At 41.9% G+C, this 18,462-nt stretch overlaps 1 protein-coding gene across 1 annotated transcript; it reads left to right on the forward strand.

The window, feature by feature from the left end:
- The first annotated feature begins 2,256 nt into the window (after positions 1-2,256).
- On the forward strand, positions 2,257-17,641 carry IL5RA (interleukin 5 receptor subunit alpha). The gene is made up of 9 exons (XM_067043090.1): positions 2,257-2,503; positions 6,460-6,544; positions 8,306-8,451; positions 9,871-10,009; positions 10,697-10,850; positions 10,925-11,112; positions 13,194-13,339; positions 16,662-16,800; positions 17,476-17,641. Exons 2-9 carry the CDS (start codon positions 6,472-6,474, stop codon positions 17,493-17,495), a joined length of 1,005 nt encoding a protein of 334 aa, XP_066899191.1. The 5' UTR covers positions 2,257-2,503; positions 6,460-6,471; the 3' UTR covers positions 17,496-17,641.
- The last annotated feature ends 821 nt before the right edge of the window (positions 17,642-18,462 follow it).

Raw genomic sequence — 18,462 nt, forward strand, 5'->3', positions numbered from 1 at the left:
CCTTATCTCACCTGGCCCTCACCTCTCTCTGCATCTCCTCTGTGGGGACCTAGGCCCCTCGGTTCCCAGTTGTGCAGTGGCTTCTCAGGGCCTGCCATCACTCACCGTCTTGGACTAAGCCTGGAGGTCCCCATTCAAAGGCAAAGACTCCCACCTGGCTCAGACACTTGATACATTAAGTGCCACTCTTATCTATTCACACCCGGGCAACATTTTTTTTAAAGTCAGCTTTGCAAGTCAGTGGGCTGGAAACTCCCCAGAGAGAAATGGAACAAAGGTTAACACAGGTTAAACAGGTTAACACAGCTAGGTTTACTTAAATTGAAGGTACTGAGAAGAGAACAGCTGAGGTGCTACACTGGGAACCGGGAGATGACAGAAAAGGGAAGGTCCCAGGGTGCACGCAGACCGACAAGGCCACAGTCACAATTTGTTCAGGGCGTGTCCAGGCTACCGATAACAGCAACTGATGGCACCCGGAGACTCTCCCTCCTCTACCCCCCTCCCATGGCACACACCCATTTACCTGAGGGCGCAGGACCTGCTAACACAGCACAGAAGGATTAATGCAACCCCAGAAAACTGAGAATTGCTGCTCAGCTTGTAGGGAATGGTGGATGCCCCGTTTTTCTGTCAAATCATGTGCCTGGTATTGTGTAAGTAACAGAGGTGCTATACATACTCTAGCTGGCTAAAGCACGTAAAGAAAACAGAAACGCAGTGCTGGAAAGTGCCCAGAGAAAACTTGATTACCTTGTCACCCAGGAGCAAACTGTTCATTTAAACTCCTGAATAGAACAAAGCATCTTGAAAGAGACTGAAAATGCAGATGAGACAGTTATCAGATAGTGGCTATCAGGACAAGAGAGATCGTTCACTTGACAGCAGTTTAGTCCTCGGGAGGGAGTTTTGGTTAAGGCTCGTCCAGAACTGCCTGCTCACAAATGCTCCTGGATATTTGCTTAGAGTACCCTGCTGCCATCCCATCCTCAAGGAAACTGGCTGTGACTTTTTAACCATTACAGCTGCAATGATGAAACAGCGAAGGAGATCCGTCTTTAAGTCAAAAAGTGCACCCAGAGATAAGGTTCATTTTCAATGCCCTGCAGCTGCTTCTGATGACATGGCACTGCCCTTCTCAGTAAGTGGGGATCCAAGGCTGATTCATCTCCGAGTGAGCAAATGTCTCTTTCTCTCTAATAATACCCTGGGATCCACCTCCTAATAATTTCATTACATGGTGGGGGTGGAGGGGGGATAGGAAAAGTGACAGAGAATGATTTATAAATATATGGCAAACTTTTAAATAAAGAAAAGAAAAAACAAAACCCCTTGAAACTCTATTACTAGCAGGAACAGAACTAATACTGGTGCTATGGACATGGTATCAGGCAGGTCATATAGACTCTGGGTGTAGTGTTCTATTCCTGTGTGTTGGCTAAGTAACTGAGGTGTGCAAATCCGTGCGAAGGTGAGTCACATTAAAATAACACCTACAGTTTTTGTTGATGCTTGTGTAAGAGGCTTGTTTCCCACCGTTGAAGATACTTTAGCGATTAAATTGAGAACATGTGTTCTGGCAAGATTTCTGAGGAAATATGTGAATTTAGAAAATAGGGTACAGGATATAATAAAATAGCTCAATATTTTGAGGAAGTTTCAGTTAATTGAGAAAGCTACAAATTAAGAAACAACTACAACAGTCTCTAACTGAAGGCATTCTTCTTTTTGTTTCTTCTGGGGGTTCTAGGATTTTCAAACCATTTTTTCAAAATTGTTTGATTTTACATAAAATGTACAAAAACTTGCTGAAATGTACCACTTGGTTGTATGTTCACTAATTCAATTTTCACCCAAAGCAATGTAAACATATTTCCATGTATACAGAAGAGATGAATGGAATGAAAAAAAGCAAGAAAAATCACAATCTCCTATTAATCTATTAGCCTAAAATTCATCAACACATGTAAAATGACTGCTTTTATAGCCATATTGATTACTGTATTTGATACCTAATTTAATGAATTATCAGGCTGAAAATTCCATTACCTGGTACAACTTCTACTTCTTGTGAAAGGGTATGCCCTCTTTCATAGTTATTGAAAAATATGTTAATGTTTGTAGCTATTTGTTCAAAGTTTGCATTTCAAACATAATAAAGCTTTGGAATGCATACCACCTCATTTGTTTGCATTACTTAAAATGCTGCTTGGGGAAATTTTTAGGCAAGTTACCAAAAGTATTACACCTCCCCCCAAACATACCAGGCTTGTTACATGTTCCCAGCCCGCTGTGCTCTCATCTAACTTGTCCCTATGCTAGGTTTTACCCTACAGGGCTTGACATGTTAAGGGTTATGTGTTAATTTGCCTTTACTCTGTATAGGGCCAAGCATGTGCAGCACCTGCCCTGCACCTGACACTGTGCTAGGTGCTGATGGACATGGTCCTGGCTTCCTGCTACTGAGTACAGTCGTGGGGAACAGGAGGACCGCAGGAGACAGGTAAGCCCGGGGAAGGGGGTGAGTCTGGGCAAGGGAACGCATGGATGTGGGATGACAGGGCACCACGTGCAATTCGCTAAAAGACATCCAACCACTGGGAGATTTGCAGCAAACTCCTGCCAGCAGTTTCCAAATACTCAGGGTGGCAGCGCCTTTTCTGCCTTGGCTAACGAATGTTTATGACTGTGGCAACAATTTGAATCCCTCAGCTACATTTCAGGACTATTTCAGAAAATTAATTAGAAGTTCCGTAGCAGAAAAAAAAAAAAGAAAAGTTGCCTGCCTTATATATGGTCCTTATTACCCACTTGTATTTTTAGGAGTGTGTAGATGTCTCTTTTGGGGGCAAGGCAACATACCTAGCTACCTAGCTAAACAGGTCATTTGCACTTTACACCTTGGGTTATTTATTTATTCTTCATCCCCCAAGAGATAGGTTTCATTGCTGATTACACTGTACAGGAAAAAAAAAAAAAAAGAAAAGAGGAAGTAAAAAGTAAACTCTACTTTTAAGAGCTTAACAGACCATGAATCCTCTCAGTTGCTTTTCAATTTCTGTGCACTGAGATTGAGTTTGAATTCACTGTCACCACAGTTGACTCAAAAAGTTTCTTTAAAAAGGGTAAATTCAACTTTGGTTATAAAAAACAAATGTACCGGGCAGCAAAATATGTGGGAAAGAGAGCGGGGAAAATATTGCCTGAACTTCAGTAGAATCTGATGAATTCTCAGGAACACTGGGGAAATTTGTCACCAGTTGTCAGGACTTCACCCAACTTTCTAGAAACATCTGTAGTGCAGGACATGGTGCTCCGGTTTCCTCTAAATTTCAAAGAATGTTAACACCTACTTGAAGCCAGATTCTCAGAGAGCGCTCGAGAAATTTTTGGTTGACTCAACGAAATGTCACATGAACAGGTAGCCCACGGGCTCTCTAAGACACTGAGTGTGCTTTTTTTTTTTTCTTTTCTTTTTTTGGCTGTATTGGGTCTTTGTTGCTACACGCGGGCTTTCTCTAGTTGTGGCGAGCAGGGCTACTCTTTTTTGTGGTGCACGGGCTTCTCACTGCAGTGGCTTCTCTTTGTTGTAGAGCATGGGTCCGAGGCACGCAGACTTCAGTAGTTGTGGCCTGCGGGCTCAGTAGTTGTGGCTCACAGGCTCAGTAGTTATGGCTCGTGGGCTCTAGAGAGAAGGCTCAGTAGTTGTGGCGCACGGGCTCAGCTGCTCCACGGCACGTGGAATCTTCCCAGACCAGGGCTCAAACTCGTGTCCCCTGCATTGGCAGGCGGATTCTTAACTCCTCCGCCACCAGGGAAGCCTGAGCATGCATTTCTGACAATCGTAAGTAGGAAACCCATGTTTGCTGCACTCTGCTGAATTTGAACCTTATTTTAACAATGTAATGGTTTTCTGCCGGATTTTAATTGGTAGCCATGAAAAGAATGAATTGAACATGTCATTCTGATATATTTTTAAGGGAGTGAAATAGCCTATTGCACAATGAAATATTACCCAGTTGACATCTATATAGCAGTATATCTTTGGATTAAAGAGACAACCCCAAGAGATTCAAGTTGTTTTTTCCAGTAAGGGTGATTGCTATGTCTGGAACCAGAAATATTAAGGCGACATGAGCAAAGGCTGAAGGTTTTCAGGGAACAAGCAGAGCAAACAGAATTATAGAAAATACGGGATCAATTGTCAAAACTCCAGTAATACGCAACCTTGTATGGAATTTATCTGGCCCACAAAAAATTGTCATTCTTGGTAAAATTTATACTCCCACTTGCGTATCTTATGTTGCCTATAAGACAACCATTTTTCGGTCAAAGTTATCATCCTATTTAAGAGAAAATATCACAGTAAGATGGGGAAAAACAGTGTTTGGGTGTTTTATGGCCAAAAAATTAATCATCGAAAAATTTTTGAATGATCAAATTTGAAAAATAATTCTATATTCAACAGCTATAAAAGCAGAACACATAGAAAATTCTAGGGGAGACTGCTTGGTTGTGTTAAATATTCAATTATCTCCCCACTGAGACATTCAATAGTTTATTACTTCAACAATTTACTTGCAAAGGATAGATATTTATTATTTTTACAAGTATGGTTATAACTTACTACTTACTCTGCCAGGCAGTAAAAGTCACTCAGGAATATCAATGTTACATTTTTTTCTGACCTAGAATTCTTCCTGTTAATGATGATTACTGCAAAGTCAGAACATATGTGATGTTATTTCCGGAAATGCTGACATTTCAAAGACATCACCTTCTAAACTTGAAGAGGAAGCTATCTTTGTTGTTTGTTAAGGATTTTTTATTTTTGCTTCTCAGGCTTAATAAATTACTAATGATTCCCTTTAATTCCTTAACATTCTCACTTATTGAAACCTTTAAAAATACTAGTATACTTGCTTTTATTGTCACTGTTGTTTTAAAAATTCTTTTTCTACATGGTGTGAAATCAGAGAGAAACAAACAGGATTATTTTTATCAAAAGCGGCATAACTCTGATTAGTAATACTTTGTTTGAAAAAGGAATTAAATGCTGTGTATGCTGTTTCTGTTTTCTATGTTGTGACATTTTACTAATTTCATTAGCAAGTTAAGCAGTATAACAGTAAGTTAAGTTGTAAAAGTGAAGAAAGCGTGGTTGTTGTACTTCCTGAACGTACTATCTTCTGTGGTTCTACCAGAACTATGTTTGGAAAACACCAAACCATTTAAATAAATCTTTAAATTGAAAATCCGTGTCATTTAAATTAGTATAGAACAAAGGTTTTATGGTTGGAAGATCTGAGATTGGTTCTATGTTCCATGATTTACTGGACAGGTGATTTCTGGCAAATCATTAAACTTTTTAGACACCTTTTAACCCTTGTAAATTGGATAATAACCACACACCATTTCACCGGTGGAGAGGCACGGGAGGTAGCTCATGAAAGAAAACAGGAAGAACTGCTTTGTAAAAGCGAGGGCAGCACACAGCAGGTGGAATGCTACTTTTGTTCTTTAACTTCATATGAAAAATGCCTTTCGAAATTTTTGGAGGAAACACTCAAGATTTCTAATCTACAATTCCCAACAAGAGATCCTCCACTCTTCTCTTTCACATGTAAAAAAAAAAGTTGCTGAAATGACCTAACCACTTTTTCAGACAACCACACTTGAGTTATGCTAACTTTTCTACTCGAGATTCCTTTTCACTGTCCACTTACTTTAAATAAATAGAAATATTGTTCTTATCTTCTCCAGGCCTATTAACTACATCTTCATTTTCTTTTATAGCCTGTTCCTTTCTGGCTTCATCAAAAAGTTCAGCCTCTTCACAGTTCTAAGTACCACACACATTCTAGGTTTGTGATACCAAGTTTCTCTTTCCCACATTAAACTTGTTTTAGATTTAAGTTTCTTGTCATGTTGGCTCATATTTAAATATTTATTAATGAAACTGGCAATGGTATTTACTTTCAATTTGATTAACTCTGCCTAGAACTTTTACTGTTCAAAGATCTGCTCTGTTCTCCCACTGAAGAGCAATCCTCTTCTATTTTCTTTCTTCTCTTCCGGCTTTGCATGGCTGTGTGCAAGGCCACCAGAGATGCCTTTGCTCACGTGTGTGTGTGTCAAGAGCTCTAGTGCATCCTTTAGGACTCAACTCAGAAGTTCCTTTGCTCCTACTGTGCCCCATAAACATCTTTATGGGAGCAGCTTGTCGACTGGAATTACAACGATCGAGTTACACTTCATTTTGCCCCTCAGATTATGGATCCACCCTGGCAAGACAAAGCCCAAGGTTTTCTCATATTGGTATTTCTAACACGTAACGGAAAGTTCATAAATGTTCGTTAAATGGCAAAATGACTACATTTTTCTTAAGAAAGGAGCTGCCAGTTTTTCTTTAAAATGGCAGCAGGTGGCAACTTGGATTTTTGTCTCTGTTTTCTGTAGGACGTGATCATCATGGCACCTGCATTACTGATTCTTTTGGGGGCCACAGTGATACTGCAAGCAGACTTACTTCCTGATAAAAAATGTAAGCACCGTCTATTAAATTCAATAATATTTCATTTTTGAGGAAAAAAAAGTACATTACAAAAAGGATAGCATTATTTTCTCCTAAATAATAATTAGGAAATTATGATTTTTTAAAAAGGGATGGAACATTTATTCTTATCAGAATACAAACTCTTTAAACATGCTATATTTTAAGAAAGCAAAGTCGGCTGAAATGCACATTTTATGCTGCAGTTTACCCACACTTCATATTCCAAGTGTGGGTAAACGGGCACTCAGAATAAAGCTGCAGCTGATGGCCATATCCGGAACGTCTTCCCAGGCAAGGGAACGGTTCCAAGTCCTCACAACCAAAGAATAAGAAGCTTCCAGTAGTTTTGCTTCAGAAACTTGTTGATCAATGGGTTTAAGAAAAAAAGAACTGCCACATGGTTCCCCCATCAGCACTGCCTAAGAGACCTTGCTATGACCAATACAATATTCTGTATCTGCACTGTCCATTGATAAGTGATTATCGAGCACTTGAAATATGGCTCATGCAATGAAGACAATGAACATTTGATTTTATTTAAATAAAATAGCCACATGTGGCCAGTGGCTACCATAACGGGCAGTGCAGTACAGACAGAGCCCCAAAACACTGTATGTGGCAGGTGTGGAAGCAGAGTCGGGGAAGGCTACTGAATATTAAAGGTCAGTGGTAACATCCTCACATGTAGTAAATTAATCAAAGGAGGTTTCACAATTGTACAATATTGTAATTTTAGCAAAAATTATAAAGTTGTATAAACATATGCCCAAGAAAAAAGATAATGGGGCTTCCCTGGTGACGCAGCGGTTGAGAATCCGCCTGCCGATGCAGGGGACGTGGGTTCGTGCCCCGGTCCGGGAAGATCCCACGTGCCGCAGAGCGGCTGGGCCCGTGAGCCATGGCCGCTGAGGCTGTGCGTCCGGAGCCTGTGCTCCGCAACGGGAGAGGCCACGACAGTGAGAGGCCCGCGTATGGCAGAAGAAAAAAAAAAAAAAAAAAAAAAAAGATAATGAATGTATCACATGTTAATGTCACTCTCAGTGATAGAAATGTGTGGGTAATTTTTTTTTTTTGGATCATTTGTGCTTTCCAAGATTTCTAAAAAGAACAGGCATTGATTTTGTAATTTCAATGAAACCTTTTATTTTGTGAAAGCTTTTATTTGCAAGGCAACATTAGAGAGCGGTTCATTAACAGGGGGAAGAGAACACTTTTCTTTCTATAAATGCCTATTTGAGCAATTTTGCTCACAAGTTTCTCTGACCTTGAATCATAATAGGAAATAAATCCTTTTAACATCATGAACCAGTACATATGCAAATATGTGAGTACACTTATAATAGAAACAAGAGGTTCATGAAACAGTACTTCTTATATATTTGATGCACCTGGTATTTTCTATTCTATTTTCTTCCATGTCATTAAACACATTGCTACCCACAAACTAATACATTATTGCAGTCCATTAATGGATAATGACCCTTTGAAAATTATGCTTGTATTGAGAAATGACATAGTAAAATATTCAGATTTCAATAAAGTACCTGTAGATGTTACAGGTAAATGACTGGACAAAGTAAAAAGAAAATAAGTTAAAAACATTTCTAAGGAAACTTTTCCCAAGATTATTTCAGTGTTATACATTCTGATAGCCATAATAAAATACTATACTACACAAAAAAATACTTAACAACTTTAAAATGCTATGTATAATTAAACATTGCGTGGCTTTTTTCTTTTGATCTACAGTTTTACTTCTCCCACCTGTCAATTTCACCATTAAAGCTATCAATTTAGCTCAAGTTCTTTTACGCTGGGAACCAAATACCGATCAAGAACAAAGAAATGTCCAGCTAGGGTATCACGTGAAAATAAATGCTCCACAAGAAGAAGATGTAAGTGTTTATTCTGACGGCAAACCTTATTTAAATTTTAACTTTGACTGCATTTTCCTTATCAAAGAAATTTTAACTAAAGAAAACCAAACCCACTAAAGGGCTTTTTGTTATATTCCCAGTAGAGCAATGTCTCTATTGAAATGACTGATAACTAGTGCTACACCTGCATTAAACGGCAGCTCGGAACATTTTAACTTTGGGACAATTCTTCCACTTAAAAATCAAGTTTTGGGCTTCCCTGGTGGCACAGTGGTTGAGACTCCACCTGCTGATGCGGGGGACACGTGTTCGTGCCCCGGTCCGGGAAGATCCCACATGCTGCGGAGTGGCTGGGCCCGTGAGCCATGGCCGCTGGGCCTGCGCGTCCAGAGCCTGTGCTCCGCCACGGGAGAGGCCGCAGCAGTGAGAGGCCCACGTACCGGAAAAAAAAAAAAAAAAAAAAAAAAAAAAAAAATCAAGTTTAGTAACTTCTGAGGTACAATGGTTCAGATACTGGTTTTATATAATTTCCTCTAAAATAGCCAAAAGAACAGAAAAGCCGAATAAAAGAGGAGGGCAGGGTACCTAATCAAAGAGGCCAAGTTCGAATCCCAGTTCGGCTACTTCCTGCCTTTAGAATCGTGGACCAGTCACTTAACCTCTCAGAGCCCCAACTTCACTGCAGGCATATATTAAAGCACCAGGTACCTAGTAGATGCTCAATAAAATTAAACAAATTAAATTCCAGTCAATATGGCATTCTAGAGAATTTTCCGTCAAAAGTTACATCTGGTGAGGAGAGTGGAACTAGAGATGGTGGTCAAAGGAAACTGGAGCCTTCATTGTAACATTTTGTTTTTATAAGAAGCATTTATGCAGGTATCTTTGACGAATTTATTACTTTTTTTTTTTTTTAATGGTTTGCGGGCCTCTCACTGCTGTGGCCTCTCCCATTGCGGAGCACAGGCTCCAGACGCACAGGCTCAGCGGCCACGGCTCACGGGCCCAGCCGCTCCGCAGCACGTGGGATCTTCCCGGACCCGGGCACGAACCCGTGTCCCCCGCATCGGCAAGCGGACTCTCAACCACTGCGCCACCAGGGAAGACCGAAGAATTAATTTTTATATTTTTATTATGTATTTTTAAAACATGTACACATCTCGAATTGGGTAATTTATTTATTCATTTTTAAAACCACTTTATTTTGATATAACTGACCTGTAAAAAGCTGCACCTATTTAATGTCTACAACTTGATGAGTTTAGGGATAAGGACATTACCTTGAAACAGTGGGTTTAATTTTTTCTAGCAAAACGATTTCATTGCATTATGTTTACGTGCCATTTTAAAAGTAGACGAAAACGCCTAGTTGATTAAAATAGTTCTCTCAAGGCCACTTCCCCTTTGCATACCGTGACTTGTGGGTCTTATTTTTAGTACGAAACCAGGAACACTGAGAGCAGACGCGTAACCATCCTTCATAAAGGCTTTTCAGCAAGTGTGCAGACGGTCCCGTGGAACGACCGCTCCCTCCAGCCAAGCAGCTGGGTTTCCGCGGAACTTAAAGCCCCACCAGGTAAGGCAGCCCTCTAAGCGCCCAGTTTTATATTTCGGGCTTTGTAAACACAGGAAAGTCAGAAAACAAACACCTCAGTTTTCTCTTCTTTTGTTAGTCACCAGTTCCTGCCCGGTATTCTTCTACCTCATCAACATCCTCACCAAGACCATGATCACTTCTCAGTGTCATAACCCAGCCAACTCTGCCTGGCACGTCCCTGCCAGCATTGCGGATATTTCTCACTCCCCAGCTCAAAAGACAGAGGGTCATAAACAAAATCTGGGCCAATAAGGTCTCTCATAATTGGGTTCCAGGACATCCTTCCAACCACCCCCTACGGGATTCCTGCGCTCTTCTCAGATGGGTTTACAGCCATGACCCCTGCACACCAGCACAGTCCTGCCTCGGAGCCCTCGCTTTCCTGGGCTCACCTGACTGCTTTTCCGAATCCTTCCTATACTTCATAGCCCAAATCAAATCGTACCTGCTCTGTGAAGCCCTTTTTGATGCTCCCAATCACCACCCTTTCTAAAGAAACAATCAGAAGCTGTCATGGCAATGTCTTGTTCTTTTTTTTTTTTTTTTAATTTTTATTCGAGGATAGTTAATTTACACTGTTGTGTTACTTTCCGGTGTACAGCAAAGTGAATCAGTTATACATATACATACATCCGCTCTTTAAAACAATTTTTTTTGACCATCTAGGGTCTCCTGGAACCTCAATTGTGAATTTAACTTGCACCACGAACACCAAGGCAAATAATTACACACACTTACGGCCGTACCAAGTCTCTCTTCACTGCACCTGGCTTGTTGGCAAGGACGCCCCTGAGGACACGCAGTATTTTCTCTACTATAGGTTAGTATCTGTTTTCACTTTCGCGAATGGGTTGTTTCCTCCAGCCTTAAAAACTTATGAGTGTCCCAATTCAGGTATGGCTCTTGGACTGAAGAATGCCAAGAATACAGCAAAGACACCTTGCAGAGAAATATCGCCTGCTGGTTTCCCAGGACTTTTATCAATAGCAAAGGGCGCGACTTGCTTGGAGTGTATGTTAACGGCTCAAGCGAGGAAGCTGCGATCAAGCCTTTCGATGAGCTCTTTGCCCTTCATGCTATTGGTAAGATGGGCTTGACTCAAAGCCAAAATAACCGAATCGCAGAATCTCAGCACTGGGAGGGGTTCTAAGGAACACCTTGTCTAGCTACTTGTCTGATGCTAAGTGACCATCTGCCCGCTGCTTAAGAACCACAGTGTCAAGGTTTCTCAGCCTCCGCGCTCCTGATACATTTGGCGAAAGAACTCTTGTGTGTGGCCTGTCCTGTGCCTTACCAGGTGTTCAGTAGCAGCCCTGGTCTCCACCTACTAGATGCCAGTAGCACCTCCTCCCCCGTAAGCTGTGACAATAAAAACGTCCCCTAGGGGATAAAATCTCCCCTCACTGAGAATCACCGCTCCAGGGAAAGTAAACTCACTGCTGAAAGAACCCCGCATCATCTCTCAGCAGCTCTGGCTGGTTTGGAAACATTTCTGCCCATGGGTCCTGTGATGGGCTGGTGCCACCCCCAAACAGGTCTGATTCTTCTCCCCACAAGATGGTCCCTCAGCTATCCAAAGGCAGCCAGGTCTCCCATCCTGAGATCTCTCTTCCCTGGGCTACGGGCCCCCAATTTCTCATGCATTCCTCTTAGGATCCTCCACCCTTCTGGACTTTCTCCTCTGGGTGTTCTTGAGTTAGAGTGTCCCCCTTACCATGTGATTCTCAGATCTAAGCCTATTATTTAAGCTTTCACTTGCTCAGTTCTCAGAACTGAAGACCTTCTCCTTCATCCTAGATACTTGTATTAATGCAGTTCAACAGGAGCCTCGCACGTAACATTTCTGGTTCTGAACATTCAAGGTTTCAGTGGTGGCCTCTGCTTATTAGCGTGGGCTGTGGAGCTGGGCTGCCTGGACTTGGATCCTGGCTCCTCTACTGACTTGCTGAGGGACCTTAGGCAAGCTGGTCATTTCTCTGGGCCTCAGTCTTTTTATCTGAAATATGGGAAGAAATCAATACTTCCTACAAGGTCTTTGTGACAATTAAGTATGTTAATAATTACAAAGTGCTTAGAAGAGTGCCTGGCCTAAGTATCCAATAAATACACAAAATGTTATTATTTAAAGGACACGGTTTGGCAGGTGACATCTATATATGTTTCTATTATCTATACGTGTATCAAATGGAGTATAACTTTGTTTAAGGAATCACAGCACGTGCTAAAGAGGTTATATAATTCTCTTCGATACAGTATTACTTAGACGACCTACGGATATCACTTTCATGACAATAGGTAATAAAAAATGCTAAGGGGACCTGAGAAACAATGATATTAAGATGCCAATGGACACAGCCTGGGACAGACCATGGGCCTTTTCTTGTGTGATATTCATTTTATTGAGACCAATTTCTCAGATTACTAAAAGAAATAAATGCTCTTTTGATGAAAAAATTTTTGGCTTAGGGGATGGTAGGCTCTGGAGTCAGTGGGCCCCATTCTTAGCTCGTCCCTCGGACTCAGTAACTGTGAGATCTAAGTCACATAACTTAAGAGAAGGCCACTCACTTAGAGATAATTTCTATCCACATCAAGCGGCCATAAAACAATCATGTGAGATCTCAGGGGAAAGAACTGTGGAGTTATATGTAAAGACAAGTTTAGCCCAATCCGTTCTTTTTCTGTAAGAGAAAACTAAATCCTCACAACAAACCACAACAAGATACACAAAACAAAATGAAATAAAAACTGAGGCCCAGGAAGAGGAGATAATCAGTCCAGCCACACACCTGCTTCATAGAGCAGGGCTTAGTGGAGGCTCCAGGGCATTTTCTCTCCGGGATCAGGTTTGCCCTCAGATCGGTCCAACTCGAGAAGTAAAAGCGGATGGTGGGCTGGGTCTTGCAGTAAGCTGAAGGAAAAGGCATTTAACCATTCAATGCCGTTTGAAGTAGGAATCGTTGAGGTTTACGGGCGAGATCTCTCCTTTAGCACCACAAGACAGGAGTCAGATGTGAGCCGCTGGAGTCCTGTGGCTTGCAAGTTCGTTGATTAAATCCTGGTGTACAGTACTGGAGAAGACGCAGCTTAGAAATGCCTTGAGAAATGTGGGTGGATTAGATTTATCAACCGTGATCACCGACCTCTCGGTTCTTTAACATAGATCGAGTAAATCCTCCAGCAAAAGTCACAGCAGAGATCGAAGGAACCTGTCTCTCTATCCAATGGGAGAAACCAGTTTCTGCTTTTCCGGTCCATTGCTTTGATTACGAAGTGAAAATTTACAACACAAGGAAGGGGTATTTTCAGGTAATGCTTCAGCTCATTCTGATATTCGATGATAGATTTCTTTAAGGGACACTTAAAAAATTATTGTCAGTGACTGCTCCGGTTACACCTTGGAACTAACAAGGCCAAAAAGGTAATCTGATCTCAATCTACCTGGGTTTTATGAAAATAAATCAAACCTTACTGGCTTTTTGTCTTGAAAGGATCTATTACTTTTGGTTGAAAAGAATGCAACGGATCAGATAAAAGTTCATTAGCATCACCGTTGGTGAAATGGTGCAGCTGCTACGGAAAGCGGTACGGGGATTTCTCAAAAATTAAAAATAGAATTATCATATGACCCAACCTTTCTACTTCTGGGTACCTATCCAAACAAAATGAAAGCAGGGTCTCAAAGAGCTTTGTCCATCCGTGTTCACAGCGGCATTATTCACAATAGCCAGAAGAAGGAAGCGACCCAAGTGTCCATTGACAGAGGAATGGATAAACAAAATGTGGTCTATCCATACAATGCAATATTGTTAGCCTTAAAAAGGAAGACAATCCTGACATGTACTGTATCACGGATGGACACTGAGAACATTATGCTAAGTGAAATAAGCCAGTCACTGAAAGGCCAAAATATTGTATGAATCCACCTACATGAGGTACCTAGAGGAGTTGAATTCATCAAGACAATGGTGAGACAATGGTGCTTTGGGGGGCTGGGGTGAGGGGGGAATGGGGAGTTTTTGTTTAATGAGCAGTTTCAGTTTTGCAAGATGAAAAGAGTGCTGGAGACGGGCTGTACAATGTGAACGTACTTTACTACTGAACCGTGTATTTAAAAATGGTTAAGACAGTAACTTTTGTGTTATGTGCATTTCACCACAACTTAAAAACAACCTGCCTCCTTAGCCCTAATGGACAGAAAGTCCAAGGGGAAAGGACCTGAACGAAAGTCACTATTTATTGAGCATCAACTATGCACCATGCTTCATTATCCTCACAGTTACTCTATTATGTAATGATCATTCTCATTTTACAGGAAAGTGAGGCACAGAGAGATTAAGTAAGTTGCCCAAAGTCACAAAGCAAGAGCAGAACAGAAGTCAGGATTCACACTTCTGCCTTACACATTCAATTCAATTCAGTTCAATTCGGGTTAATAAATATTTACAAGCTGGCTTCTCTGTGGGATATACAGACATCAATAGGTACTGTTTCTGCTATCAAGAGACCTGGTCTACTGGATGCACTCACTCAGCCTCAGAGCTGCCCGACCATCCTAAATGTCAGCCATGTGTCATAACGTGGATACACTGTAAATGTGGATACAAAGGAGGGAGTGGACAAAACAAGCTGCCAGGGCCTCCACCCAGGGGAGGGGAATTGAACGGAACCTTGAAGAATGAATAGAAACTTGCTTAGTGGGAGAAGCTGAGAAGGACTTTTTTTAGCCAGCACTTCCCCCATGTACTTAAGCACACATGGTGAAAGACTGGCTTTCTTTTTAAAATTTCTAATCCACCCTACATTGGTACTTCTGTAAAATACAATAAAAATGATTTGCTAGAAAAATCACATATAGCCAAAGACAAGCCGGACGCCATGGCAATGCCAGGTTGCTATGAAATCTCCCAAATTGTTGTCTCCATTTCTACATTTATCTCCTCAAAGACGAGCAACCAACAGCTCCTGACTCACACCAGCCCTCCAACCACACCTGGCGTGGCCGGGGTTCTAGGCAGGAGGCGTGAGCGTGCTTCCTTCAGCCAAGTGGCAGTCACTTCATCAGCCTGGACACGAGGCCAACATTGGAATCGTAACTCTAGCTCTTACACTGGGACTTCTCCCAGGATGGCTCTAAGGTTTTGTTTAAAAAAAGAAAGGTTTTCTCTTTCTAAAACCGTGGTCACAGGCAATGGAAACCACTGAAGTGTTCAGCTTGATAGAAAAATGTGCAGAATCGCAGAATTATTTTGGTAGCTGCGTGAAAGCTGGGTATGGACGGAGAGGGGACATGTGGACATGGAATACCAGTTTCATGGCTACTGCAACGGTCCAGGCAAAAAAAATGATGAGACCTAAAATGGCAGTGGTTTTGGAGCCGGGACGAAGAAGGGAGAAACACATTCAGGAGTATGTAAGATACAGGCAGCCAGGGGGACACATCTCGGGTTTGGGGTAGTAGCTGCATGGTGGGGACACTGATCAGTTGAGAGAATATAGAAGAAGAGTTTGTTTGTGAGAAAACAGCCTCATTTCAACACTAGACAAGGTGAGCCTGTGTCGCCTACGGCAAACCGGCACTTACTAAGTGCTTATTATTAGGCTGAACTGCCCCAAATGGCTGTTTTTGCAGGTCAAAAATGGGTTGTTGAATATTATCAGTTTTCATGTGATTCAACCCAATATATCTTTAAACTTGGGCTTTACAAAGTTAATTCCATTTAATTCAATAATCCATTAGGTGGTATGGTTCCTATTTTACAGATGAGAAAACTGAGGCTCAGAGAGGTCAAGGAAATTGCCCTGCAGTGAGCTGGAGGTAGACCTGGGATTCAAACCCCCTTCTTCCTAGATTCAAGGTCCTTGCTCTTTCTGCTTCCTTATGCCCCCTCCACCCCTTGCTCCTTGCCCCCTGGCTTGGGGTGAGACACTGTATCAGGGATCAGCGAACTTTCATTGTAAAAGGCCAGATAGTAGGTATTTTAGGCTTTGCAGGTCATACCGTTTTTGTCACAATTACTCAGATCTGCCACCAGTACAAGGAAATAGGCATAACTGCGTTCCAGTAACTGCGTAACTGTGTTTGCGGACGCTGAAATTTCAATTTCATGTACTCTTCATGAGTCACAAAATATTATTCTTTTTATATTTTTCAAACACTGAAAAATATATGTCATTCTTAGCTTGCGGTCCCTACAAAAACAGGTGGCAGGCCAGATTGGCCACAGACTGTAGTTTGCTGGATCCTGTTGAACATGACGGAAGCTATGTGGTATTGTTAGTTGATTAGAGAATATCCAGGGACAAGATGAGGGAGGTTATGCATTCTGCTATGTACCACTCCAGTCTTTCACTCTGGAAATATCGGCTGGACCCCGAAGGATCACCTAGATCTTACAACTGCCTGCTTTATTTATTTTGGTTACTACACAGCTTTCCCCCCAAGGGTGACTGCCAACACCTCCATAGTGAAGAGGCCTAGAATAAACTAATCGATGCGGGTCTCACTGATTTTAAATGAGTCACTGAATACTGAGTCACATCACTTACACACGACCTCCCATCCTGATGACTGCCATAGTTTAAATTGCGCGTCCGGGGATTCTTACAATGCTATTTTTTTCCCATTTAGACAGAAAAAACGACGACCAATACATTCATCTCTGTGATTGATGGTATCTCTGAGTATTCCATTCAAGTGCGCGCGGCAGTGAGCTCTGTGTGCAGGGCGGTGGGACCCTCCGGTGAATGGAGCCAGCCTGTTTATGTGGGTGAGTATCTCGTGTCTATTTTAAAGCAAGTGACCTTACTTGTGGTTATACCAGATCCTCCTGCAAAGTCTACACCTTCACTTGTGAGTCTTGAAATGCTTTCACATCCCTACTGAGCCTCATCCTCTGTCAGTCTGCTGCCTTTGTGACCAGAGGTGGATTTACCGTGAGGCCAATGAAGCCCCAGTGTTCAAGTTTCTCACTAGCAAGAGCCCTTCCAAAGTCTAGTACTTTTTTTTTTTTTCCAGATTACCTGGTTCTACTTCTATTCAGTTTTTCCAAATTAATATTTTTTGTTTTGAAATAACTGTAGATTCATATGCAGTCGTAAGGAATGTCAAGAGAGATCACGTAGCCTTTAACTCAGTTTCTCTCAGGAGTAACTTCTTGCAAAACTGTAATATAAGACCGCAAGCAGAAAAGCGGCACTGCTACAACCCACTGATCTTATTCAGATTGCATCGATTTCATGTGTATTAGTTCTATGCAATGTTACCCCATGTGCAGGTTCATGGATATGTCACCACAAGGGTCCTTCCTTTTGCCCTTTTTTAAACTTTCATTTCTCTCTCCTCTCCTCCATTCCTAACCCCTGTCGACTACTAATCTGCTCTCCATTTCTATAATTTTCCTATACCTAATTCTGAATTTATACTTTTGTTTCATTTCATAAAGAAGATTCCCAAACTGAATAAGCTCAGGGCCCACAAAATCTGGATCCAGCCCTGGGCCCTCAGCATAACAGACCTAGAGGATCCAAAGGACTGGGCATCACCTGGGCTCCTGCACTGGTTCTGCAGCTGTTTTTGTTTATGATTAAACTGACTATAGCTTACTTGGCAAATAATACGATCATTGTATCTGTCTGTGGGATTGGAGAAGGGTGATGATGGTGGTTTTGAATGAAAGGGCAAATTTCCATTCTCCTCTTATGTCAGACGGCAATTCCATAACCTGGACAGGTGGCCTTGCACCATGATGCTAGAACACGCACACCCTGTGTTAGCTATTATCTGCATATCTTGTCCAGTTAAAAACACAACTGGTGTATCTCATGTATGTGCCACAGACATGCAGCCTAGGGATGCAGACCTATGTGGCTAAGTGCTGCATAAGAGCTACGAGGACACAAAGAGGGGGGAAGAATTCTGGAGTCTTCCACAGAAAGCTCAGGTTTAATGCCAGCCTTAGCACGTACTGACTATATACCCTTGAACTAACCACTTCTCTCTGCCCATCCGTGGATTCCCAGGACTAAGGAGATAATTAATATCCACCTCTCCTGTCTCACAGGTTATTGTGAAATACAAACAATGACAGCAGATAACATTTATTGCTGACTATCCTCCAAGCCCTGTGCTAAGTGCTTCACATGCACTCGCTTCACTAATCCTATCCACCAAACTGTTCTGCAGATGAGAAAACAGCTTTCGAAAGTTTAGACCATTTTCTTAACTCTGCATGGCGGAGAAGGAATTCAAACCCAAGTTGACTGATTCCAGCACCAGGGACCTTAGCTCTATGGCATGGGGGCCGGGACGATGCAAGCTGCAAAGAGCTGAACAGATGAAAGACGTATTTAGGGATCCTGGTAGCTAACTCTGTGCTTATGGCTGGTCAAGCACGTGAATATCCATCTCCCTCATCCTACGAGGTAGTTAA

Source organism: Kogia breviceps, chromosome 10 (genome assembly GCF_026419965.1).
Source record: "Kogia breviceps isolate mKogBre1 chromosome 10, mKogBre1 haplotype 1, whole genome shotgun sequence".
Classification (NCBI taxonomy): domain Eukaryota; kingdom Metazoa; phylum Chordata; class Mammalia; order Artiodactyla; family Physeteridae; genus Kogia; species Kogia breviceps.

What these genes read in the sequence shown, in the direction of transcription:
- IL5RA (XM_067043090.1), top strand. Translation starts at nt 6,472, where the DNA reads ATGGCACCTGCATTACTGATTCTTTTGGGGGCCACAGTGATACTGCAA. An exon ending in CAGTATTTTCTCTACTATAG is followed by an intron (nt 10,851 to 10,924) that starts GTTAGTATCTGT and finishes GTCCCAATTCAG; the next exon opens with GTATGGCTCTTGGACTGAAG. An exon ending in CTTTGCCCTTCATGCTATTG is followed by an intron (nt 11,113 to 13,193) that starts GTAAGATGGGCT and finishes TCTTTAACATAG; the next exon opens with ATCGAGTAAATCCTCCAGCA.